The sequence below is a fragment of the Saccopteryx leptura genome, chromosome X (genome assembly GCF_036850995.1).
Source record: "Saccopteryx leptura isolate mSacLep1 chromosome X, mSacLep1_pri_phased_curated, whole genome shotgun sequence".
NCBI classification, from domain to species: domain Eukaryota; kingdom Metazoa; phylum Chordata; class Mammalia; order Chiroptera; family Emballonuridae; genus Saccopteryx; species Saccopteryx leptura.
In genome coordinates, this window is record NC_089516.1 from 14870179 (window position 1) to 14893895 (window position 23717).

Below are 23717 nucleotides of genomic sequence, written 5' to 3' on the forward strand. Positions count from 1 at the left end.
ACATCTCTATGCTGTTTGTTGAGTGTGGAGGTTGGAATTTATAAAGACTTGCCACTCTTGACCATGCCCCCCCCCCCATACCAGTAATAGCCTCACTGGCTTCCCTCCTCTGTCCTTATTCCTCTCCAGTCTGTTCTAAATCTAATATTGCAGCCATTTTAAGATGTTTTGCAATCATCTAATTTCCCTCCTTTGTTCAGAACCTGTTAGCAGCTTCCTGTCTCATTCAGAAGAAGAGCTAGCTTACGTGCAGTGGGCAGAGGCCCCTTACCAGGCTGCTTTTACCTCCCCTCTGCAGCCACGTTGGTCTCCTTCCTATTCCTAGGGCACGAGCCACTGTTCCCTCCTGGCATTTATACCGTGGGCTCTCTTTGTGTAGGAAAAATTTCCCAAGTGATCCGCATGGTTCGCATGCCCACTTCTTTCAATCATGTGCTCGAATGCCAGCTTCTCAGTGAGGCATCCTACCTGCTCGGGGATGGGGTGGTCCCTTGTGCTGGTCCTCATCTCGACAGGACACCTAGTCAGAGGAAGTAGCCCTGAGGCTGATTGCCAACTCTCAGCAGGCATAGCTCCTTAGAGTCGTTCTCATGTGGCCACGTTTGGGGGTGGCGGTCTCTGCGGGACTGCTCTGAGAGGGTAGTGAACAGGAAGACACGTAGATGTTGATAATTTTTTATTTCTACATTAATTTAGGTAATTAAGTCAGTTGTTAAATATTTTGAGTATTTCCATCATCACTCCTTGCTATAGAAATATCATTATCATGAAAATATCATTGCTTTCTCCCGACCCCAGCTTTATTGAGATATAATTCACAAGTAAGAATTGTGTGTATTTAAAATGAACAACATAACATGAGGCCCTGGATGAGTGGCTCAGTGGATAAAGCGTCATCCCAGTGCACTGAGATCATGGATTTGATCCCTGCTCAGGGCACATGTGAGAAGCAATCAATGAGTGCACAGTGAAATGGAACAAAAGTGGAACGAGTTGATATTTCTCTCTCTCTCTCTTTCTTCCTCCTTCTCTCTCCCTTCCTCTTTTTATTTCTCTCAATCCATGGAAAAGTTAAGAGAAATATACAACATGATGTTTTGATATAGCTCAAAGTTGAGAACTGTGCTGCATATATTAATTATAAACACTATAAAATATGAATTATATAATATGAATTAAAAGACTACTTAAAATAACCTGTTGTGCAGTAGACAATTCTTTAGATTATCCATTTTAAAAGAAAATGTTTTCTAGACTAATTGGTACCTGTGAAAGAATATATGTAACATGCTGGAACATACAAAGTTATACAGTATACAAAAAAACATGGTAAATGTAAGCCTGTGAGTTCAACACCCAACCAAGAACTGGGAAATTCCCCATATCATTGCATCTGTCTGTGCTCCTTTTCTTCCCATTCCTCTCCCATGCCGTAGAGGTAACCGCTATTCTACAATAATTTCTGTGTTTATCACCTTCTTGTTTTCGAAAAATAAATTTTGAATCATGTGTCTCTAAAGAATGTATTGTTTATTTTACTTGTTCTATCACAAGAATGAAATGCATATTTCACGTAATCCTAAGCAACTGCGTTTTTTCCATCAACATGTTTTTAACATTTATCCACGTAGCACATGGCAGTAGTGTAGTTTCTTTCATCTTCCCTGTCATGTAACATTGTGTTGTGTGACTATATCCCGTAGTTCTTATTTGTTCCACAGACTTTTTCTGTTGATAGACCTATGTGTTTCCCTCCTGTTTTTGCTATTATGAACAGCACTGTGGTGTATATGGCGTATAGTCTCTTACATTTCTCCTGAAACAAACGTTTGGGGTATATACTAGGAGTGGAATTTACTGGCTTGAAGGATGTGCAGATGCTCAACTTTACCAGCTAGTACCACATGTTTTCCAAAGTGAATGTTTCGAAGTACAGAAGTGTTTTCATCAACCCTCATTTTCATCATCTCTTGGCGTTGGTAGACTTAATTTTTACCAATCTAGTGAGTATGATAGATCAGCTCTTATGCAAGAAAAGGCATTGAGAGAGACTCTTCACTAGTGTTTCCATACCCACTTTTCAATGTCAGTGAGTACTTACTGCTCCCTTGGAGGTTTAAGTATGTCTAATAATAATTCTGGCTCCAGGATTCACCCCTGCTCAACCTTTTTCTTATTTGGGGAGAGCTGATCCTATGAGAGGTTTACTGAAGAAGCAGCCATTTTGGGGTAGCCAAGTGGTTTCTCAAAAGCTCATGAGCAAAGGGGGTTTGGACTGAACAATTTGAAGCAGTATTTTAATTAAGAGATTCAATCTGTTTCTATTTTCCTAATGACCAGTGCTTGCTCTCATTGTAAATTACATTTTCAGGCAAGATGACAGGGAATCCTTTGGGTGATTTTTTTTTCTCTCTTCTTTCTGATTTTTCTGGACTGCAAATTAAGACAGGTGGAGTCCCTTCTTATACATTTTCCCACTGGGTTTCCTGGGACTTCCCCCAGCCCCCAACTGACTTCTTTTTGCTTCACTGAAGAAATGAAAAATTGAGGTGATTTTCTGAAATGAACATCTTTATTGATTAGGGGCTGATTCTGACAGCATGTGGCCATCTGTTTAATTGGGTTTCACATCTAAGATGTAACTATACTTAGTAACATGATTTATGAGAATTTCATTCAGTTCCCATTATCATTTTCTGATTTATGCCACTTAAGTCTGCTTCTGTATGCAGTAGAGACTTGGGTAGAAAAAAAAAGAAGACCTGGAGGTCTTTTTCTCCCCCTAAATCTGTACCTTTTTGTAAAACTGTGATTTGTGACCATCTTTCAGTGTTAGAGTTTTTGCAGGGTGGACATAGTTCTTTATTTTTCTACACTTGTCAAGCTGGCCAGCAGTGCCCTCATATACAAAGTGCACTGAGATAATGATGTGTGAGGAGTCAGACTCAGGAACTGTTGCAGAATTGAATTGTATTTGAACTGATAAGGTAGTTAAAGATGAACACAAGGAGCTGAGGTTATTGGTACTCAGGTTTGTGCTTCCCTAGCTGTGTGGTAACTGCAGAACTGGTCTACCGAGTTTTAGTAGGGAAATGGAGAGAACGTTGATGGGAGACCTTGAGCGCCACTTACTTAGTTGTTTGACTTTGGTTAAGGTATTTCTCCTTCCTGACCTCTGTTTTCCTCATGTGCTATATGTTGAGGTTACCTAGCCCACAGTTCTAGGTGGGGATTTACTCAGATGAGTTTGAAAAGTGCCAGCACATTGCTAGGGTTAGGATTTGTATATCTAAAACTAGCATGCAGGGTATACTGGTCTGTCACAGAATAAATAACAAGGTATGACAATTTTGGAGGGAAAAAGTTTGGACTTTTGTTCTCAAAATATTTTATAAATTAAAACAATATATTTTTTATTTAGACAATTAAATTTAACAGGGTGATATTGGTCAACCAGAGTACATAGATTTAGAGAAAACATTTCCACATCATTTGGACAGTTGATTGTGCTGTCCATCACCCAAAGTCAAATCATCTCCTGTCACCCTATATTTTGTTTCTCTTTAAGCCCCTCCCTTCCCCTCCCCTCCATCACTCTTCCTCTCTACCTTGCCCTCCCCCCTGGTAACCACTGTACTTTTATCTATGTCCATGAGTCTCAATTTTGTGTCCCACCTATGTATGGAATCATACAGTTCTTAGCTTTTTCTGATTTACTTATTTCACTCAGTATAATAACAATATTTTTATGTACTGAGAAAATACAACCAATTTGGAAAGGTATTTTAAAAGTTGTTGATATCTCCTGTAACCCAGAAATTCCATATCTTGATGATGGATCTTTATGTTCACCAAAAGTCATGTACACAGATTTTCATAGCAGTTTATTCATAATGGAAAAACCTTGGAAGAAGCTAATGTCCATCAGCAAAAAGAATAGGTGAATAAATTGGTATATTCATATAATGGAATATTATATAACAATGAAAAAGAGAAAATGGCTCCATACTATAATAGGTAAGAATGTCACTGAGTTAATGCTCTGAAAAACTGCATGGTTTCATTCATAAAGTTCAGGAACAAGCAAATGATTCTGTCATCTAAGTGGTAGAAGTTAAAATGATGGCTATCTTTGTTGGGGTATTGACTGGGAAGGTACACAGGAAACATTATCTTGATCTGGGAGGTGATTGCACAGGTGCTACTTGTGTAACAACTCATTGTGTTCTACCTTGAAACTTGTGCTTCCATTGTTTGTATGTAACACCTCAACAGAAACAGTGATACCCCCATTTCCCCCATAAAATTATTTGTAACAGCATGCATAGCATGCATAGACATTTTGAATTAATAACAAGTTACCTCAAGTCAAGCTTCCTGATGCACAGACTAGGGATGAGCAAACTTCTCTGTAAAGGGCCAGGGAGTATGTGTTTTTATCTGTGTGAGCCATGTGGTCTCAACTTTGCCATTGTAGTTGTGGACAATTCATAAATAACTGCACATGGCTGTGTGCCAGTGAAGCTATTTATATGGACTGTAGTTTGCCAACCCCTGCTATAGAGCTCTGTTAGAGGATGGGTCCAGGGAACCTTGGGGGAGTTCTGACTCAGATTTTAAACTGCTTTGGATCTAATCAGGTGTGGAGTACTGGAAGTGGGAGTGTAGTAGAGGGAACAGCTCACATTCGGTTTTCATTTCTACTAACATGGATTGGTCTTTAGAATAAAATTCATTTCACATGTTCAGTATCAATATGTATCTGCAAAATGCCTCATTTCAATTTATCTTCATATGCCTCAAATCATATTAAGTTATTATTTTAAGCAAATAAAACTTTGGCTTGTACACAGGCAAGGCCTAAGGGCTAAAATCAATGATATTATTATCTTTGCTGTTATACACAAGGGATTTGGTTGTCCCAGCTTAATTAATCACAGATATTCTGCTAAAGAAGATAAGTCTTTGTCCTGAGGCTGGGCTTATGCTAGCATCAAACTATAGAATTAATCCTGAAATCAAACATAGATTTATTTTGCTGTTAAAGGAAATAACTGTGTTTCAAGCTGGAAGAATTTCCCATATTTCGTTGACTCTGCCTAAAACCATTAAGTAGAAGCAAAGTTAACAAATACTCACCTGCAGCCTCTACTGGAATTTAAATTCATTAAATTCCTGAATTAGTCTGACCAGATGGTGGCGCAGTGGATAGAGCGTCAGACTGGGATGCAGAGGACACAGGTTCAAAACCCCAAGGTTACCTGCTTAAGTGTGAGCTCATTTGGCTTGAGCACAGGCTCATCAGCATGAGTGTGGGGTTCTGGCTTGAGTGTGGGATCATAGACATGACCCCATGGTTGCAGGCTTGAGCCCAGAGGTCACTGGCTTGAGCCCAGAGGTTGCTGGCTTGAGCCCAAGGTCACTGTCTTGAGCAAGGGATCACTGACTTGGCTATAGTCCTCCCGGTCAAGGAACATATGAGAAAGCAATCAGTGAGCAACTAAGGTGCTGCAACAAAGAATTGATGTTTCTCATCTCTCGCCTTCCTGTCTGTCTGTCTCTTTCTCTGTCTTTCTCACTAAAAAAAAAAACAAAACAAAAAAAATTCCTGAATCCACTTATTGCTGTATTTGGGGACTTTTTTGAGAATTGTCTTCCATAGTTTTGGAGCTAGAAGGAAGGAACCTTGAAATAGATACCTGATCCAAACTTCTCATTATCTAGAAGAGATCCTGACACTCAGAGCAACTCTTAATAATTTTTTCCGATTATTCACTTATTCACTTAATATTTATGGAGACCCCAATGATCCTTACCTCCTAATATCCACTCCCCTGTGAGGTCCCCTCCCACACTGGATAGGGCTGACCTCTGTACCTAGTAGGACACTGAGGAAATGATGCAGTGTGACTTCTAAGGCTAGGTCATATAAGACAGTGGTCCCCAACCCCCGGGCCGTGGACTGGTACCAGTCCATGGGCCATTTGGTACCAGTCTTCAGAGAAAGAATAAATAACTTACATTATTTCCGTTTTTTTTCTATTTAAGTCTGAATGATGTTTTATTTTTTAAAAATGACCAGATTCCCTCTGTTATGTCCGTCTAAGACTCACTCTCGACGCTTGTCTTGGTCACGTGATACATTATCTGTCCCACCCTAAAGGCTGGTCCGTGAAAATATTTTCTGACATTAAACTGGTCTGCGGCCCAAAAAAGCTTGGGGACCACTGATATAAGACATTGTGACTTCTGCCTTATTCTCTTGGATTGTTCACTCCGGGAGGAGCCAGCAACCATGTCATGAAGGCACTCACAAAGCTGGTGGAAAGGTCCACATGAGAAGGCCTTGAAGCTTCCTCCCATAATCAGCACCCTGTGAGTGTGCCCTCTGGGAAGCAGACCCACCAGTCCATTCAAGCCTTCACATGACATCTAGCACCCTCATGAGAGACTTGAAGACAGACCACCCACAGACGTTGTTGCTGAATTCCTGACACAGAGACACTGTGAGATAGCAAATGTTTATTGTTTTGTAACTGACTGTGAACAATCAATTGAGATAACTCACTACCTTCGGACCAGCCAAATGTTTATTGTTTTGAGTCACTATGTTTTAGAATACTGTTACACAGCAAGAGATAACTAATGCAGAAGTTACAATTTGCCAGGTACTGAATTTGGTGCTAGGGTGTATAATATGTTATGGTGTGGTGGTTAACAGTGTGGGCTTTGATTTTATTTCCTGGTTTGGCCGCTAATAACTTGCAACCTTGGGTAAGTTACTTAAACATCTTAAAGCCTCAGTTTAATTATCTCTAAAATGGAGATAATTAAGTAATAATAGTGATTATCCTTTAAAGTTGTCATGAAGATAAAAGGAGATAATGTATATATAGTGCTTAGGAGAGAGACTGGTTTACAGCAGGTACTCAATAAATCTTAGCTACTAAGAGTCCTTGCTTTTGAAGAGTTAGGAGGGACAGACTTGTTACCAGTCATTTATAAGACATCATGATGATTGTGCAAACAGAAGGGTGTGCGGTGCATTCTGGGAGTCACAGAGGAAGGGTAATTAATTTGGAACAGTCAAGATTGGCTTCTCCGTGAAAGTGATGTTTGAATGGGCTTTGAAAGGAAAAATAAATTCTCTTGACAAAGAAAGTAGGTTGGAACATGAGGACTTGCGGGAGAAGCACTGACTGTTGCAAAGGCAACAGACCCAGCAGAGAGTGGCCCAGAAACAGATGTTGAGATGGTCACAAATGCTGGTTTTCTTTTACCAAGTATGTATTGTAAAGATGTTGTTGGAAGGCCTGACTGGGTAGCTCAGTTGGTTGGAGCATTGTCCTGAAGCACAGAGGTTGCCAGTTCAGTTCCCTGTCAGGCACATATAGGAGCAGATCGATGTTCCTGACTCTCTTTCTTTCCTGCTCACTAAAATCAATCAATCAATCAATATATATATATGATGTTATTGGAAAAGATGAATAAAGAGAGTCGGGTGTTTTTTTTAATTTATTTTTTTGTCTAATTGATGTGGGGAAAATTTTAGTCATATTTTTATTCTTGAGACTAGTATCTCTTACCAAGATATGGATCATGAACCCACAGAAGTATTTGTTGAGAGTGTACTATTTTCCCAGGCCTGGGCTGAACATCACTGCCTCTAGTGTCAGTTTTGAATATCTAGGACAGCTTGAAACGAATTGTTGGAATATCAGTAGAATATGAGATACTGAGCTTCAAGTGGGAGGAAGTTTGTGTTTTCTCTGCCAGATGTTGAACTACAGCAGTGGTTCTCACAGTGTCATCCCTGGGGCGGCAGCATCACTTGTGATAAAAGTGCATGCCTGGTCCCACCCCTGACCTACCGAATCAGGAACTCTGGGGATAAGCCCACAATTCATGTTTTAAGCTTTTAACCATCAAGCCTCTGCTAGATGATGATGTTTGAGAAGCACTGAGCTATAAAAAGTGCAGCAAATTCAAACAAGATCCAGCTTGATTGGGTAACTAACTCGTTCTGGTTTGCCTGGGACTGTCCCAAATTTATCATTGATATTTTACATCCAGGAGCCCCTTCAGTCCTGGGCGAGCAGGATGGTTAGTCACCCTGGGAAAGAAGAGGAGATTGTCTTTGTTGAAGTCTGAAGGTGATTATGTCAGAAGAAGAATAGAAGGGCCGGAAGAGAAGGTTTCAAGATGGAGGGCAGATTTCAGAAGCTGCTTTGTGCTTGTCAGTTCTAGGCTGATAGATGTGGTGGCAGGAGGTTACCTGCAGGAAGCCAGCAGATGGCTAAGGCATCTTGCTGGATCCCTTGACATGAGTCACAGCTGTTAGAACTTGATACGTTCTGGAAAGAGGAAGGTTGGTATTCACCAAACTACTGCAAGGTGCCAAATGGAAAAAAAAAATAAAGCCACTATTAATCTTAACAGTGATGACAGTAAAATCCCTATACAGCAAAAAACATAACTAAAAATGCTTTGTAATTGCAGCAATTTCCATGTCCTGACTGATGGCCCCCTAGATTCTAGAAGAATGGCATCTAGTCTATCTAATTGCAAGAATTAATCGTGAATAAGATGCAACACTCATTCTTTCTTAGAGGGAACATTCAACCTGGGTTTTCTAAGGCAGGTGCAATTAAAACTATTTTTGTCTTTTTGTACAGTCATAATTTGTAAGTCATGTGAAGTTTCAGTTTTGAAAGAATAGTCTGCAAAATTTTAATAAAAGTATCTCATCGTATGTTACATGGATGGTGTTAAGTGGTGAAGAGGAGAATGCGACAGGAGGGCTAATTTGTATATACATCAGCTTAGTTAAATATAAGCAGGCTCTTATTTTTACTAAACCAAGAATTTTGATGTTTTTTGCACAGTAGATTCACCCGGAGAATTTCTGAAACATACTGATGCTCAGGGCTTCATCTCAGAAATGGTGACTTAATAGGTCTGGGCATGGTTTGGGCATGGGTTTATTTTCAAAAAGCTCTTAGGGATTCTAATGTGCAGTTGGGGTCGAAGAATCCTTATCCTGACCTAAACCCATGGGTCTCAACTGGCATGCACCAGGACAATCGGGAGGGCCTGTTGAAAACTCCGGACCCACCCCCATTCCCCGAAATCCTGGTCCAGGAGGTGTGGAGTGGGGCCCAATAACTTCCATCTCTAACCAGTGCTTTGGTGATGAAGCTGCTGATGCTCTGGGACCGCAGTCTGAGGACCAGTGTCCTAAACCATTCCTGCCTCAAACCTCAGCTGATCTTACAAACCATCTGCTCTCCTTAGTATAGACAGGTGTTTATAGCCCCTCTCCCAAAACACCTCACTCAACTACTCCCATGGGTCCTGTATTTTGTTTCTTTGCTGAATTTAAAACATATGTCTCTAGATCTTGCAAAATAGGATCTTTTTTTTCCTGGTTATATCCTTTCCCTTTCCCTAGGTTGTAAGCTCTTTGAGGACACTTACTTGTACATGCAAAGTCACCTGTGTTGCTGGGAACATCAAAGGCCTCTTGTAAGTGTTAGTGGTCAATGATCATTATAGAAATCAAATCATTATAACCAAACTCAACGATTCCCAGTTGTTTTTATAATGGGATTTAAGTACACTAACATCTCAGGCCCTGGCTGGGTAGCTCAATTGGTTAGTGTGTCATCTTAATATGCCAAGGTTGTGGTTTTGAACCTTGGTCAGGACACATACAAGTACCAACAAATTCATACATAAATAAGTAGAACAACATATCGATCTTTTTCTTACTCTTTTCTTCTCTCTTTAAAATCAATCAGTAAATAAAAAGTTTTAATTTACTAACATCTCTAAAATTAAGGTCATAAATTATATTCATTTAGTGAGCTCTAGAATTAGAAGTGATTTAACATGACAAGTAAAGTCAAATAGGTCAGCAGAAGTAACTACAGTGTGTATTTGTTGGTACAGTGACTCTCACTGAGAAGTACGTTAATGTTGCTAAAACGGCACGTTAGTAATAAGCCCTGAAATGTGGATTCGTATGTGGATTAGTTCAGTAATATAAGCATATGCTTAGGCTTTTGAAAATAACTGTCATGCCTGACCAGGCAGTGGCACAGTGGAGTGTCAGCCTGGGATGCTGAGGACCCAGGTTTGAATCCCTGAGATCACTGGCTTGAGCTTGGGCTCAGCCAGCTTGAGCATGGGATCATAGACATCACTCCATGATTGTTGCCTTCAGCCCAAAGGTCACTGTCTTGAAGCCCAAGGTCACTGGCTTGAGCAAGGGGTCACTGGCTCAGCTAGAGACCCTGGTCAAGGCACATATGAGAAAGTAATCAATGGACAACTAAGGTGCTGCAACTATGAGTTGATGCTTCTCATCTCTTTCCCTTTCTGTCTATTTGTCCCTGTCTGCCCTCCCCCCACTAAATAAATAAATGTACTAGAATAAAGGCACATTAATACATCTGTAAGTCCATGTAAAGGACCAAACATCTTATTATTTCACAAAACTAATAATACAATGGAATGTAGTGATATAGTCAATCCCTTAGCAAAAATATCACAAACACCCATAGTGAAAGAACTCAATGGGAAACCCAAGTACATCCCTCTGGTGGAAGTAGCTGCAGTAAATATAGAAATAGATTTAATTAAAGACACAGTTGAATGTGTACTTTGGTCCATGCAGTCTCAGGGCCTTTGATTCTCCTTTAGAATTTCCCCTCCATCACCTTTTCTTGGACTGAACGTTGTCATTTGCTCCTGGCTGATTGTGTCATTTCTGCTCTGGAGGCTACTGGAAGAATCTTAACTGAACAAATTCAATAATGCTAATTCTTCAGAGGAGTTGAAAGAGAGATTGAATTTAAGAAGGAGCTCTTCCCAAATTCAGATGAGTTCGAATTGCCTTGCATCATTTTGGTAAGTTTACGGAAGTTGACCATGGAGAAAGGGAAGAAGCAGGTGCTCTGGTGGTGAGAGTTGGATGCCTCCCATTTTGTTAAATCTGATCAGACATGGAAACAACAGGAAAAAGATGTGTGAGTCTGAGCACAATTGTCATAATCACCCCTTATAAGTGCCAATATCAGTCAAAACTCCAGAACTATCACACTTTGGAAGGTAATGCTTTCAAAATATTTGCTATATGAGAACTTTCCTGGACCATACACTTACGGGTATGGAACTGAAAATTAATGTAGCTGTATAATTTCATTAAAATTAATGAAAGCATACAAAGAATGTAGGGAAAAGAGATTCTATTCAATATTGTTAGGACCAAAGGAGTCTGATCTAAGTCAGTATTTTGTCTGATTTCTTTCTCAGACTATGCCACAGTCATAAAAGGGAGAATACGCTGCTGTTATTCCGTGGTGGTAGGGAGGGCAAAGATACACGGGGGTGACGAAACATGCACGGAGCTGGGCAGGGCTTTCCATTTTGTTAATAACTGCATTCTTTTTTTTAAAGATTTTATTCATTTTAGAGAGGGGGGAGAGGGAGAGGGAGAGAGACAGAGAGAGAATGGGAGGGGAGCAGGAAGTATCACCTCCCATATGTGCCTTGACCAGGCAAGCCTGAGGTTTTAACCCGCGACCTCAACGTTCCAGGTCGATGCTGTATCCACTGCACCCCCACAGGTCAGGCGATATAACTGCATTCTGATTGTGAGTTTATTGGGAAATGTGCTCACCTCCCAACTCTACTAGTTATGTCGTGAATGAAAGAATGGAACTAACAAAATCTCTAATATGGAAGGAGAATGGAAACCAGAATAAACTTGAATAAAGAACACATCTCCGTTCTGGTATGAAATATGGACACTGAAGGACATTGGCAGTGCTGATAGTCTCACATAGTGTTGTAGACTTTGGTACTCATAGTTATAGGTAATGCTTAAGCCACTCACCCCTTTGGGTTTCACAAGGTGCAGATTTCATTCACTCAACAAATACTTGAGTGCTTATCTTGTGCCAGGTGGTGTTCTAGCTCTGGACATATGGCAGTGGAAGAACAGTCAAAACAAATAAAATAAAAATCTCTTTTGTTATGGCACTTGCATTCCAGTTGAGACAATGGTAAGATAATAATATACAGAGTAAAATAAAATGTAGAGTGTCATTGATGGTGGTATTATGGTAAAATATAAAGCAAGAAAAGAGGATAACGCCTCTCTCCTTTAAAAAGCACCAGGGAGGGCCTTGGTGAGAAGTAATATTCGAGTAAAGATCTGAAGCCAGCTATGCAGGTAGCAGTGGAAAGAAAGTCCCCGTATGGGGAGGAGTGGAGGAAAAGGGAAATTACTATTTATTTCATGTAGCCCCGTACAGTGTGAATGTGCTATACCTGAGTAGATGTATATGTTTGTGTTCTTAGTTCTAAGCTGAGGGATAATGGGCTACTTTTGTTTTCATTTCTATCTTTGTCTATACTTAAAAACCCAATTAATGTGATTTTATAGTAATAAAATTGATACTGAAACCCAGACATATCGAGGCATTTAACTTTTCCTGGAATGCTGTAGCTATAGTTAGGATATAACTTTATGGCTCCAAAGGTCAAACAGTTGAACATGCTTGGCTTAGCTGCCCCTGAATGTGATCAGTTCTTTGGCCATTGTGTCCTTAATAAAAACATTTTATATTTTTTTATGGTCAGCATTTTGCTAAGACTCCAACTAGGTTAGTCAGTATTTACTGATATGAGAGTTATGAGAAACTCCTGTAAAAGTGAAAGGTTAAGCCAGCTAGGAAACCGGAAGCAGGCATCGGTGCTTTTCCCAGGGCCAGATTGGAAAAAGGGACTTTTTTTTTTTTTTACTGGCAAATGATGAGGTTATTACAACTTACACTAATATTTTCTTTTGTCAGAATTTTAGTCTTTGGGATTTTATAATTAGAATCTATATTTTTTGCTTGAAATAGAAACAAATCTTAAAGGTGTTGACAAATATAAGAACAAAATACTACTATGTGGGCCTGACCTGTGGTGGTGCAGTGGATAAAGCGTCGACCTGGACTGTTGAGGTTGCTGGTTTGTAACCCTGGGCTTGCCTGGTCAAGGCACATATGAGAATTGATGCTTCCTGCTCCTCCGCCCTCCTCTCTCTCTCTCTGTCTTTCCTCTTTAAAATGAATAAATAAATTTTTTAAAAAACTGCTATGTAAACTCAGTTAAGTGGAAACTGGTTTTTGGTAACTTTTAGAATTTTCTATTACACATTTATTTCTAAAAGAGTTAATTTTTATTACATAAATTGATTATCTTTGACTAATCAAAATTTAAAAATGTCACATTTATGTTCAAAGCTCCTTTAGCCACCCATCACCTCAAATCTCAATGATCTCCAAGTGGTGACCACTATGGTCACTGATATATATTTTACAGACCTTTCATGTGTATTTCCATACACACAGTGTGGGATAAAAGTAGGTTTACATCTGTTCATGTGGCAAACAACACAATAATAAGTACAAGAATAAACTTTGCCTGGTGTACTCACAACTGTAAGCCTACTTTTACCCCAGCCGTATACTCACACTGATATGATATTTGTTAAAAATATATAAATGATATTTATATAGTTGTATCCGTGCTTCGCTCTAGAACAAAAGCTAGGAGGCAGGAGGGTTATGGGGTGTCGGAAGGATCGTTTGAACATCAAATGTGACTTGTTGCAGCTTCTAACACATGCAGTGAACGAAGGCAGCTGCTCCACGTTGGGCTGTGTGCATTTCGTGTATTGCTATGTGGCTCAATTCATTTGGGTACAGTTTTCTGCCTTCATTTAGCATTGCTCATGAAGGAAATGGCGCATAAGCAAACGTGAAATTGACGTTATGCCCCAGTTTTCCTCCTAATATATCAGTCATGTTGGAACAAATTTGCCTTTTCAGTACGAGTGTTATAGCAGAACCGACTGTGTGGACCTGCTTACATTTACACACACTACACACAAAAGGATCCCTTACACAACTGGATACTGTTTTTTCACTTTTCTTCTTCACATAGTAACATCTCTCCACACTTTCTCTATAGCAGCACAGTTACTATTTTTTAAATGGTATTTAAAGCATTGAGAGATGACTAAATTGCTCTCCAAAATGCTTGCAAAAATTTATACTCCCACTGACATGCTTCCTACACCCTGGTCAATAGGACCTATTATCAAATTTCTGAATTTTTGTCCCCCAGTACTTAAGTTTCTCTTTCGTATCCCTCCCTGTTTTATCTCTCATATTCATGTACATGCATGTATGGATGTGTGTACACAGACGTTTGCACTGTGGAATGCCTCCCATATGTATACTGATAGAAAAGGAGCTTCTTAGAAAGAGTGAAGCAGGTGGCCAGGCTGTGTTGAAATGGGGAGAAAAGACAATAAAATGGATGTGCAAGAAAACATAAGAAAACCTGTTAAGAAGGGAGAGCAAAAGAAGCCCCTCCCCATTTATTTAATTATTTCTTCTATCTTCGCTAAATACAACTTCTCCACTTGATTAGAGAAGAGACTGAGTTGGCCCTGTTGGGATTCAGTCTTTTGCTCTGGCCAGTTGACAGCTCCAAAAATGCAGCTTAAACTGTTAATCCATCCACTTCAGCAGAGCAGTCCTAAGCGCACCAGATTCTCCTGTTGGCCGCGCTGGTTTCCATGGCCCTGGCGAGCTGGGACGACACAGCTGTTCAGGGGAGTGTGAGGGCTGCCACCTGCGAGTCTGTGGCCTCTGATGGCCGGAGCGGCACAAGTGAGGGCTCCTCTCAGATGTTTTCCTATAAAGAGATTGGCCGTGGACATCAATGCTTCCAGCTGGGCACATTGCCAGGCAGGAAAGCCAGAGTGATTTAATAATTAAATCATATTGGTTTATGATCCCTGTTCTTATTAGGAGCAATACCATTGCTTTTTGATGATACATTTTGTGAGACGGAATTTTTATATGAACACTGGTTTGCATATATATATATGTTATCCATATATATATATCTCAAAATCAGAATGAGTTACTAAAAGTAATCACCAACAAAGAAGATGGAATATTGATATTTTTAAAGATGAAAATATATTAAAGGAAATGCAGAGAATATGACGATTAATATGATGTTGCCCTTCAAAGTCAGATGCATTTTCCTTTATGTGAAAGCAGCAGGAAGAAAGAGAACTACTAGCTAGAACCATCTCTGTTTGGAAATAGGTTTTTGCACTTTGAGATATTATTAAGAAACTCTGATATTATTAAGAAAATATAAAGACTATATATACAAATTACATAGAATTAACATTCCATGTGTAAATCAAGAACATACTTTCTTCTCTTCATATCTTGTAGCGCCCTGCTGTAGAGGGGAGGTCGAAAGAATGTTCAGAGGGACAGAGGGTGGGAAGGCGTTTTAATTCCTGAAAGAGCTTTTAGCCTCAGAGCTTTGAACGGTGGCTCTGGAGCAAGCAGGGACTTCGGAGAAGGCATCTCTTTCTCTCTCTCCTCTTGTTTTGCTGTTCTTTGTATTCCCAGGTATGATGCTGTGTAAGTGCAGCTCCTAGGATCAACTTGGCGCTAAACTTAGTAGCAATCTGTGATGGCAAAGCATCTGTCACATCACGTGCACATGGCACCAGCTACATAATATGCAGAGCCTCTTGAAAAATGAAAATACAGGGCCCCCTGGTCGGAAAGCAGGAAAAAGTACTGTTAAAGGTGCTCTAATACAAAGCTTTGTCCTGCGTTCTGTGGCTCTCATTCTCTAGACTTGTCAGTTTTCCAATTTGCTATTTAATGCCATTCTGAGAAAAAAGTCAAGTTGTAAGTCTTCAGCATAATTTTACTGTTCATCTTTAAATTGGGCAGTGACAGTTTTAAATGCAAATATGAGAGCTTTTAACTTGTATGTGGGATCACCGAAACTATAGTTTGTGGTTTGTACATACATATGTGTTCTGTTCTTACCAGGACACTGGACACGCTGCACAAACTCACTCAGCTGTTTTTATTTCGCTTCTGAATACTCTCACATTCTACCAACACTCTCTACCTTCGGCCCACTGATGAGTAAGGAAGGGCTGAAAGGAAAAGGAACTGTGGGTCACCCTATCTTCCCCTTCCCTTCTATGTCATCCTTTTCGGTGTATGTTGCTGGCTAATATAGGGAAGTAATAGGAAGAAGAGTATGACAGGGTTCCTTAATCTTTCGTGTTTCTTCGAATGCCATTGCTGCCTTTTGGTGATGAAAGTGAATTCTGGTTCCAATGGAAGGAGCCCTCATGGTGCTGTCAGAGTCCCCACCTACTCGGTCTTGGATATAACATACTTACCTTGTACTCGCCTTGAGTCTTGCTGCACTACCACATATTGTGGGTTTGCAGGAGTTCTGTGCTCCTAGGCAAGGTCATGAATGCCTTATGCAAATGAGACCTCTAGGGCCAGTGGTCATGGATATTGTGCCTGGCTTCTTTGCTCACACCCATGTTTCCTTGTCCCCTTGGACACCCCTTACAAAATCACATTCAAAGATACAATTATGAAGAGTCTCAAGACAGTAACAGCAGAGCATTAAACTAATTCAGGGTCCTTCTGTGTGACTGCGCAGGTTGTGTGATTGTGAATGTGGCCCTTTCTGTATTAGGGGAAGCACTGAGGTAGCTGGAAGCCTCCTGAACACTCTGTGCATGAAGGGACCCAGTTCATAGCAAGCTGGACACTGCCAGGAGTGTAGCTGCAAAATGGTTTCTTTGAAATTGATGTAATGTGTTTATTTCACATTCAGTTGAATTACTATCATTGTAGCGATGGTTGGATCTCTTAGAGGGTTCCCAGCTGCACAAGTAGAGCCTTCATATTGGCTTTCGAAACTTCAAGGCCAAGGCTGGAACCAGGTACTTCCTATCAAATCAGTCTCTGCATCCATAACAGTTTTGTTTGTCCTTCTCCCAGGATTTCCAGCAGGAGAGCTCCAGAAGCCTTTCTTTTGGGGAACAGAATATCCTCGGTAAGTAAATGAGTGAAGAAACCAATTACTGACAAATAAGGAAGAATATGCTGTTTCGATAGCGCATAGAAGTTCAAAAAACAAGGCCAGTGGTTGTTCAGCAAAAGGAGGGTGTGGAACCTCGCATGCACGGGCTGGCCCCACTCTCACCATTTTAGGGATTTTTTTTCTGGTTCTTGTTACCAGGGTATGTGACTGGACAGAAAAGCCAACTAGTACACAGGTAGCTTTCATTTCTATGCAGTTATTCATGTATGCATTGACTCATACTACAAATATTTGGACCTTGAAGGGTTGTTGGGATTTGAGTTGATGATGATGGGTCTAACCATTCCAGATAGAAAAAACAATGTGAGAAAAGGAAAGAAATTTCCCTATAGAATAGCAAAGAGTCTAGTTTGGCTAGTCTAAGTGGTGTATTAGAGGAAAGCAGTGGAAACAAATTCTAGAAAAGAAGGTTGATGTTTGACATTAGAGGGCTCTGAGTGCTAGGCAAGGAGTCTGGATGTTACGAGGCAGTAGAACATATTGAAGTTTTTGAGCAAGAAAAGATAATCACATTTGTCTTTAGAAATACAACCTGGGAAGCTATACAATAGTTCACAGTTTGACAGAGTCTGGAGTTTGGGATATAAGTTTAAAGGGCATTAATACCAACAGATTGTAGACTTACATAATTCAGAAGTTCTATCTATAGTGAGTGGGAAGTCTCATAATATTCATTATTAATTATATCACCACTTTTATTATGTGCCTTTACTTGCCCTAGTGCTTTAATGTACAGAAAACTCAGTTGATTTTAGAAGTTTAGTCTCTTATATTTTGGTTTAGATAAATCACAATTTAAATATTTTTAAATATGGTGGCAATGTTTTGATTGGGGCTTCCCAGAAGCAGACCCTATGACAAGGATTCAAGTGCAAATAGTTTTTTTGGGGAGGTGACACCAGGAAACACCAACAGGGGAGTGGGGAAGTGAGACAAGGAGGGAAAGAAGCCAATAAATTGTGTGGCAGGGTTTTCTAGGACCGCTGTAATGGATTATCACAAACTCAGTGGCTTAAAACCATGTAGATTTGTTAGCTTATAGTTCTGTAGGTCAGAGTCTAACCTGGGCCTCACTGGGCTAAACACAAGATGTTGGCTGGGCTACCTTACTTTCTGGAAACTCTGGGGAAGAATCTACATATTTCCCAGACTTTTCCAGCTTCTAGAGATGGTCCACATTCCTTTATCATGGCCCTTTTCCTCCATGTTTCAGCTTGCAAAGTTGCATTTCTTTGACCATTCATCTGGCCACATCTTGTGGTTCTCCTCTTTTGCCTTCTCTATTTTTAAGGACTCTTATGATTACATTGGCTATACCCATATAATCCAGGGTAATCTCTATATTCAGGGGAGTCAAAAGGTTCAGCTCAAAACTACACTGGACCAATGGATAGAGGACATAGGAAAAAGGTTTCAGGTTAACATTAGGAAGATCTGTTTTATCTTTTTTAAAAAACATTTATTTATTTATTTATTTATTTTTGTGTCAGAGAGAGGGACAGATAGGGACAGACAGGCAGGAAGGGAGAGAGATGAGAAACATCAATTCTTCGTTGTGGTTCCTTAGTTGTACACTGATTGTTTTCTCATATGTGCCTTGACCGGGGGTCTACAGCAAACCGAGTGACCCCTTGCTTGAGCCAGTGACCTTGGGTCCAAGCTGGTGAGCCTTGCTCAAACCAGATGAGCCCGCGCTCAAGCTGGTGATCTCAGGGTCTCGAACCTGGGTCCTCCACACCCCAGTCCGACGCTCTATCCACTGCGCCACCACCTGTCAGGCAGGGAGATCTGTTTTATATAGAACAACTCAAAGAGTGAATGGGCCACCTCAGATGGGGGTGAGCTCCTGGTTATTGAAAATGCCCAAGGAAAAGTCTTAGGACCATTTGAACAGGTTTTTGTAGAGGGGGTCCATGCCTCGGCTAAAGAGTAGAACTAGATGGATGACTTTAAAGATGCTTCCAACTCGGAGATTTTTATGAATTCCCATTTCAGGCATAAAGTAACCCTTACTTAATGACTGCTTGAGATCATGATTGCTCCGGACAGCAGTATGATTGATTCCCTGTCGACAGCAAACCCTGTGTATGTGTTAAACCCATTGATTAGTAAGAACAAAAGATAAACTGAGTAGGTGGGGGAAATTGTCATCTTCCCCATTTTATTTTTGGAAGGCTGGATTTTCTCTGCAGGAGTCTTCCTGTTCTGGTCAGCCAGTCATATTTTAAAAGGCGTAAAGGTTCTTTATTTTACAACATGCTAATTTATATACTGCCCATTGATAAAATGGAATATGTGAATTTACTGTTATGAAACATTATCATTGTAAGGCTTAGTCATATAAAATTACTTCTTCTTTGTTTCTTGTCCAAAGGATTGCAATTATGTGACTGAGAATTGGAACTTAGCAATGATTCAATCATTTCCTGAATTCTCTATTACCTTTGCAAATAGGAAGCTCATTGGAGCAGTCCCTCTCAGGGGACCTTTATTGCAGAACAGTTCCTATAAACTTCCATTGTTCAGACCGTAAATTCATCCAGTCAACAGCATTAACCAAGGCCTGTAAAGGATTGAATATGATTCTCAGGGTTGAGAGGTCTGGAAAAACGAAATGTTACAGGCTGCGCAGTAATAGCTAATGCTGCAAAAATTAGCACTATGTAAAATTACAAGTTTGTCCCATATTGCTATGATAGCTTTATGATTGAAACGTGTAATTTTATTCTTACTTCTTTAATGAAGGTTTGCAATGATGGAAAAACAGTAGGAAACATTTTTTAAAATGCAAATTACCTTGCAGGAAAGAAATAACAAAGGAAAGAATTGCCATCAAGGGGAAAAATTAAATCTTACAGCACTTCCTTGGGTATAGTTGAGACAAACAATTAGCATGTTAAGGATCATTATGTCCTGTAATAATAACATGTTGCTTCAAAAATTCTCATTCCTTCTCCTTACGGGTCCTATCTATTTGCTGGGTTACTTTGATGCTGCATATCAGGAAGCAACTGAGAAATATTTTTGGCGTAATTACAAATCTCAGAAAGTACCCTAATAACAAGGCTTTTAAGTTGTTTATACTCCTCATCCATATATTAAATGACTACAATAAGTTACTTATCATTCTTTCACTTGCATGAAATGCTAAAGTTAATCAATTAGTTAAGTCATTGTTATGGTACTTTCTCACTGTGAACTGGTACAGAGAATTTTGCAGTGATCAGGTAGATAAAGGTTTGACTTTCAAGGAACTTAAGCTGAGAGAGAAGAACCCAGACGGACATGAATGAAAGCCCCCTTATTGATTTCTTCACATATCATTAGTATGCTTCTGTTTCATTTATCTGTTGCTACGTAGCAGTACCACTAAATAACCACTATTGGTACATGACTGTGAATTTATTCAGAACTCATATGCGACAGCTGTCTCTACTCCGTGTGGTATTTGTTGGCTGGGGCAACTTAACTGGGACCAGAGGATCTAAGATGACTTCACTTACACGTCTGGTGTTCCAGTTGGACTGGCTCCAATGACTGGGGCTTGGCTGGGCCTCTCTTCCTTTAGAAGTGTCTGAACTTTTTGTGTCTCTTGCTTGCTTCACTTGGCCTCTCTTTCTCCAGCTGATTGGTCCACCTTTTCTATGCAAGGTGGCAAGGGTGGGAATTGGAAGCTACAAGGCTTAGGTCCAGAAGTCACACCTGGCCCCTTCTGTTGCATTCTGCTGGTCATAGCAAGTCCTGAGGCCCCTCCAGATTCGAGGAAAAGGAAATAGATGGCCTCCTGATGGGAGGAGGGGGGCATACATCTAGGGTGTGTGGAGTTGTCAGTGATCACCCTCATAGGTAATCTACCATGTGCATCTTCAGAGGTGAGGAGAAGTGATAAAATGCCTTTTCCAAATCTGGTTAAGGCTTCACAATCTTTGCCATTCAGCTGTAAGCTTGTCTGTCACAGCAGCAGAGGAATGGGGCTGCATTTGACAGCAGAGTGATCCCTTTTAATCTCTGACATATTCCTTTTTTATGACTACATTTGGGAAACAATTGAACTTCTAAGTCTATAGTGATTTTTCAGCAGGTTCTCAGATAAAGAAGTAAATGGTATATTTACTGACAGGATCTTTTCAAACCCTGCTACTGCTTTGGGTGTTTATAAATATAAACTATAGCTAGAGCCAATGTAGAATCATAGAAACCTTAGGGCTGGAAGAGACTTCAGAAACCATCCTTTGCACACCCCTAATTTCACAGGGCAGGGAAAATAAGGTTCATACATGGTCATAATGTTGATGTTAGAATTTATATTTTCTTCATCCATTTCGGTGAGAAAGGTGTGTTTAAGTTTTTTTGCTGTTAGATTATTATTAACATGGTTACTAGAAAACAGGTTATGTTGACTTTTCATTAAAAAAAAAGATCATGTTCTGAGAATCATGTTTCTAATTTTCTCCAAATTATATATTTATGCTGTAGATCTCTGAGTTATGGTGCTATAGGAGTCATTGTTGGACATGAATTTACACATGGATTTGATAATAATGGTAAGTACTGGTCTGTTGTATACGCTGCTGCTTTTATGATAATGTGGACAATATGGATGTTAATTGTTGCTGTTGTTTTTGCATAGAGCCATTAACTTAGGTGGAAGATTATCCAATGCAGTGTCATTTCTGATTGAAAACTTTCCTCCATGACTTGCAGTGATAGCTTGCAAGAAATAAATAATTGTTCCCATTGGATAGGATAGAATGATGAAAAAAATGAACTGATAATTTCAATGAAGTTAAACTTTGCATTTAGATCTAAATTGCTGTAGCTGCCACATAATTATAGGAATTACTTTATAGCTTCTTTCCTTTGTCATATCTTTATTCACTATCTTGAGATGCTTTTGCTGGAGGTATGTGAGCTCTGCTCTGAGGATGATTATATACGATACATACTGCTAAATTAGGACTCACTAAGTTAGAAATCTGGAGCTTGGCTGACTGGTTCCTTTATACTATCTCAAGGATTATGCAATGCTTAACCCTGTGTTTCTCTATGCTGGCCTATATTCAGAATTTTAAAAAGGACTATGCTTTCCTAATATTGCAGAGGATAGAATGTGCTATGTAACCTGATGACATTTAAGAAACAGGAAGTAGCAGACTGTGGCATAAAGAATCAATCTTTCTTTCAGAGTTATTTTAAATCAACACTCCTTTTTCCTTAACTTTGGAGTATTACTGGAAAGCCTTGTGAAATCTCCAGAACTAATGAATTAGTGGCTAATTGTGATCACATCTACATCCACACAAAGATTTACAAGTAGATTCAAGAACCAGCTGGCCCAAGGCAACATTTAATAGAGGGACCTCTTTCTTCCATGTCTGCAGTGTCTCCTGCATCCTTTCCTGGATGCCTGCCCAGGGCCTGAGACCCTTGGATCCTTTTCCTGGACAATTCTTCCTGTATTCCTACTAACCCTTCCTAATGACATAAGTTTTGTACCCTCCTGGTCTCCCCTCCCTGCTAAAATATAGCTGCCTTGCAGTCATCTGAATCCCCAGAGCTACACTTTTCATTTTTGTGTGCTTGGTTTTTGTCTGAGAGTATATATAGTCTTAGCTAAGAAACAAAAGCCCATAGTGGTCTCTTGGTTCTGGGCCTTTCTTCCTAGGAAATTTAAGTCAAGTCCTCCCTCAGAATCTCCTAGAGGCCTTCAGGATTGTCTGTAAAAGGACAGAATTCAATGATGGCAATTTCACGCTGTAATCAGTACTTAGAACAGTACATTGCACGTATAAGGACATGCCCAGTCGCTATTAATGATTAGTTGGTTAGTGGGTGGAGGACAGTGACTCCACACTCTGCTAGTAGGCTGGTGATGGCATCCAGCCTTATTGAAGAGCTTTGGATTGTTCCAATTAACACCTTTGCTTAGGGAACTTTCTTGTATGCCCAATGAAGAGTTCTCTGCATAATTAAATTTAAACCAATAGTAACCTTCACTGAGGATAGAAGATAGATCAGATACGCCCAAACATTTTTGGAAGGGTGTAGAGAAAGTGAAGAGTGAGCCTGTAGAAAAATAGCATGTGTAACTAATCTGTTTTTCTCCATTATGTTTTGGAGATTTCCATTCTTGTTCCAAGTTCTCTTTTTAGAGCAGCCTTCCTTGTCAAAGCAGGACAGATGGCCCTTCCATCCGCACTGACGGCTGTGGAATGATTCATGACAGAGCGTGCTTATGTCTCTCAGTTCCTGGCAACTTGGAGGAAACACATTCCTCTAGGGCTGAGTCAGGGGCTGTGGTTCAGGGTGTGAATGACTTCTGGGCGCTGCTCCTTTGGATCATTTGGAGCAGGCGTCCCCAAACTGCGGCCCCCGCAGGCTGCATGCAGCCCCCTGAGGCCATTTATCTGGCCCCTGCTGCACTTCTGGAAGGGGCACCTCTTTCATTGGTGGTCAGTGAGAGGAGCACTGTATGTGGCAGCCCTCCAATGGTCTGAGGGACAGTGAACTGGCCCCTTGTGTAAAAAGTTTGGGGACCCCTGATTTGGAGTTTTGCTGGTAGTGGAGCTCTGACTCCCTCCATGGGCTTTCTGAGTGAAGCTATTTTATCCCAGTGAACATTTTGGGTCAAATCAGGTGAAAACAAAGAATCCAAGATTGGTTGAAAATGGTGTGTGCCATAAGCCGATGAATCTTCT

The 23717-nt window shown here is 40.2% G+C and overlaps 1 protein-coding gene across 1 annotated transcript in view; it reads left to right on the plus strand.

Moving 5' to 3' along the window:
* The window catches only part of PHEX (phosphate regulating endopeptidase X-linked), a 214145-nt gene that overhangs the window by 170328 nt on the left and 20100 nt on the right, over positions 1–23717 (plus strand). Inside the window, exons 16-17 of the mRNA XM_066357073.1 lie at positions 16917–16971; positions 21496–21563. Of these exons, the coding sequence (XP_066213170.1) occupies positions 16917–16971; positions 21496–21563 (123 nt within the window). The remainder of the gene's footprint in view (positions 1–16916; positions 16972–21495; positions 21564–23717) is intronic.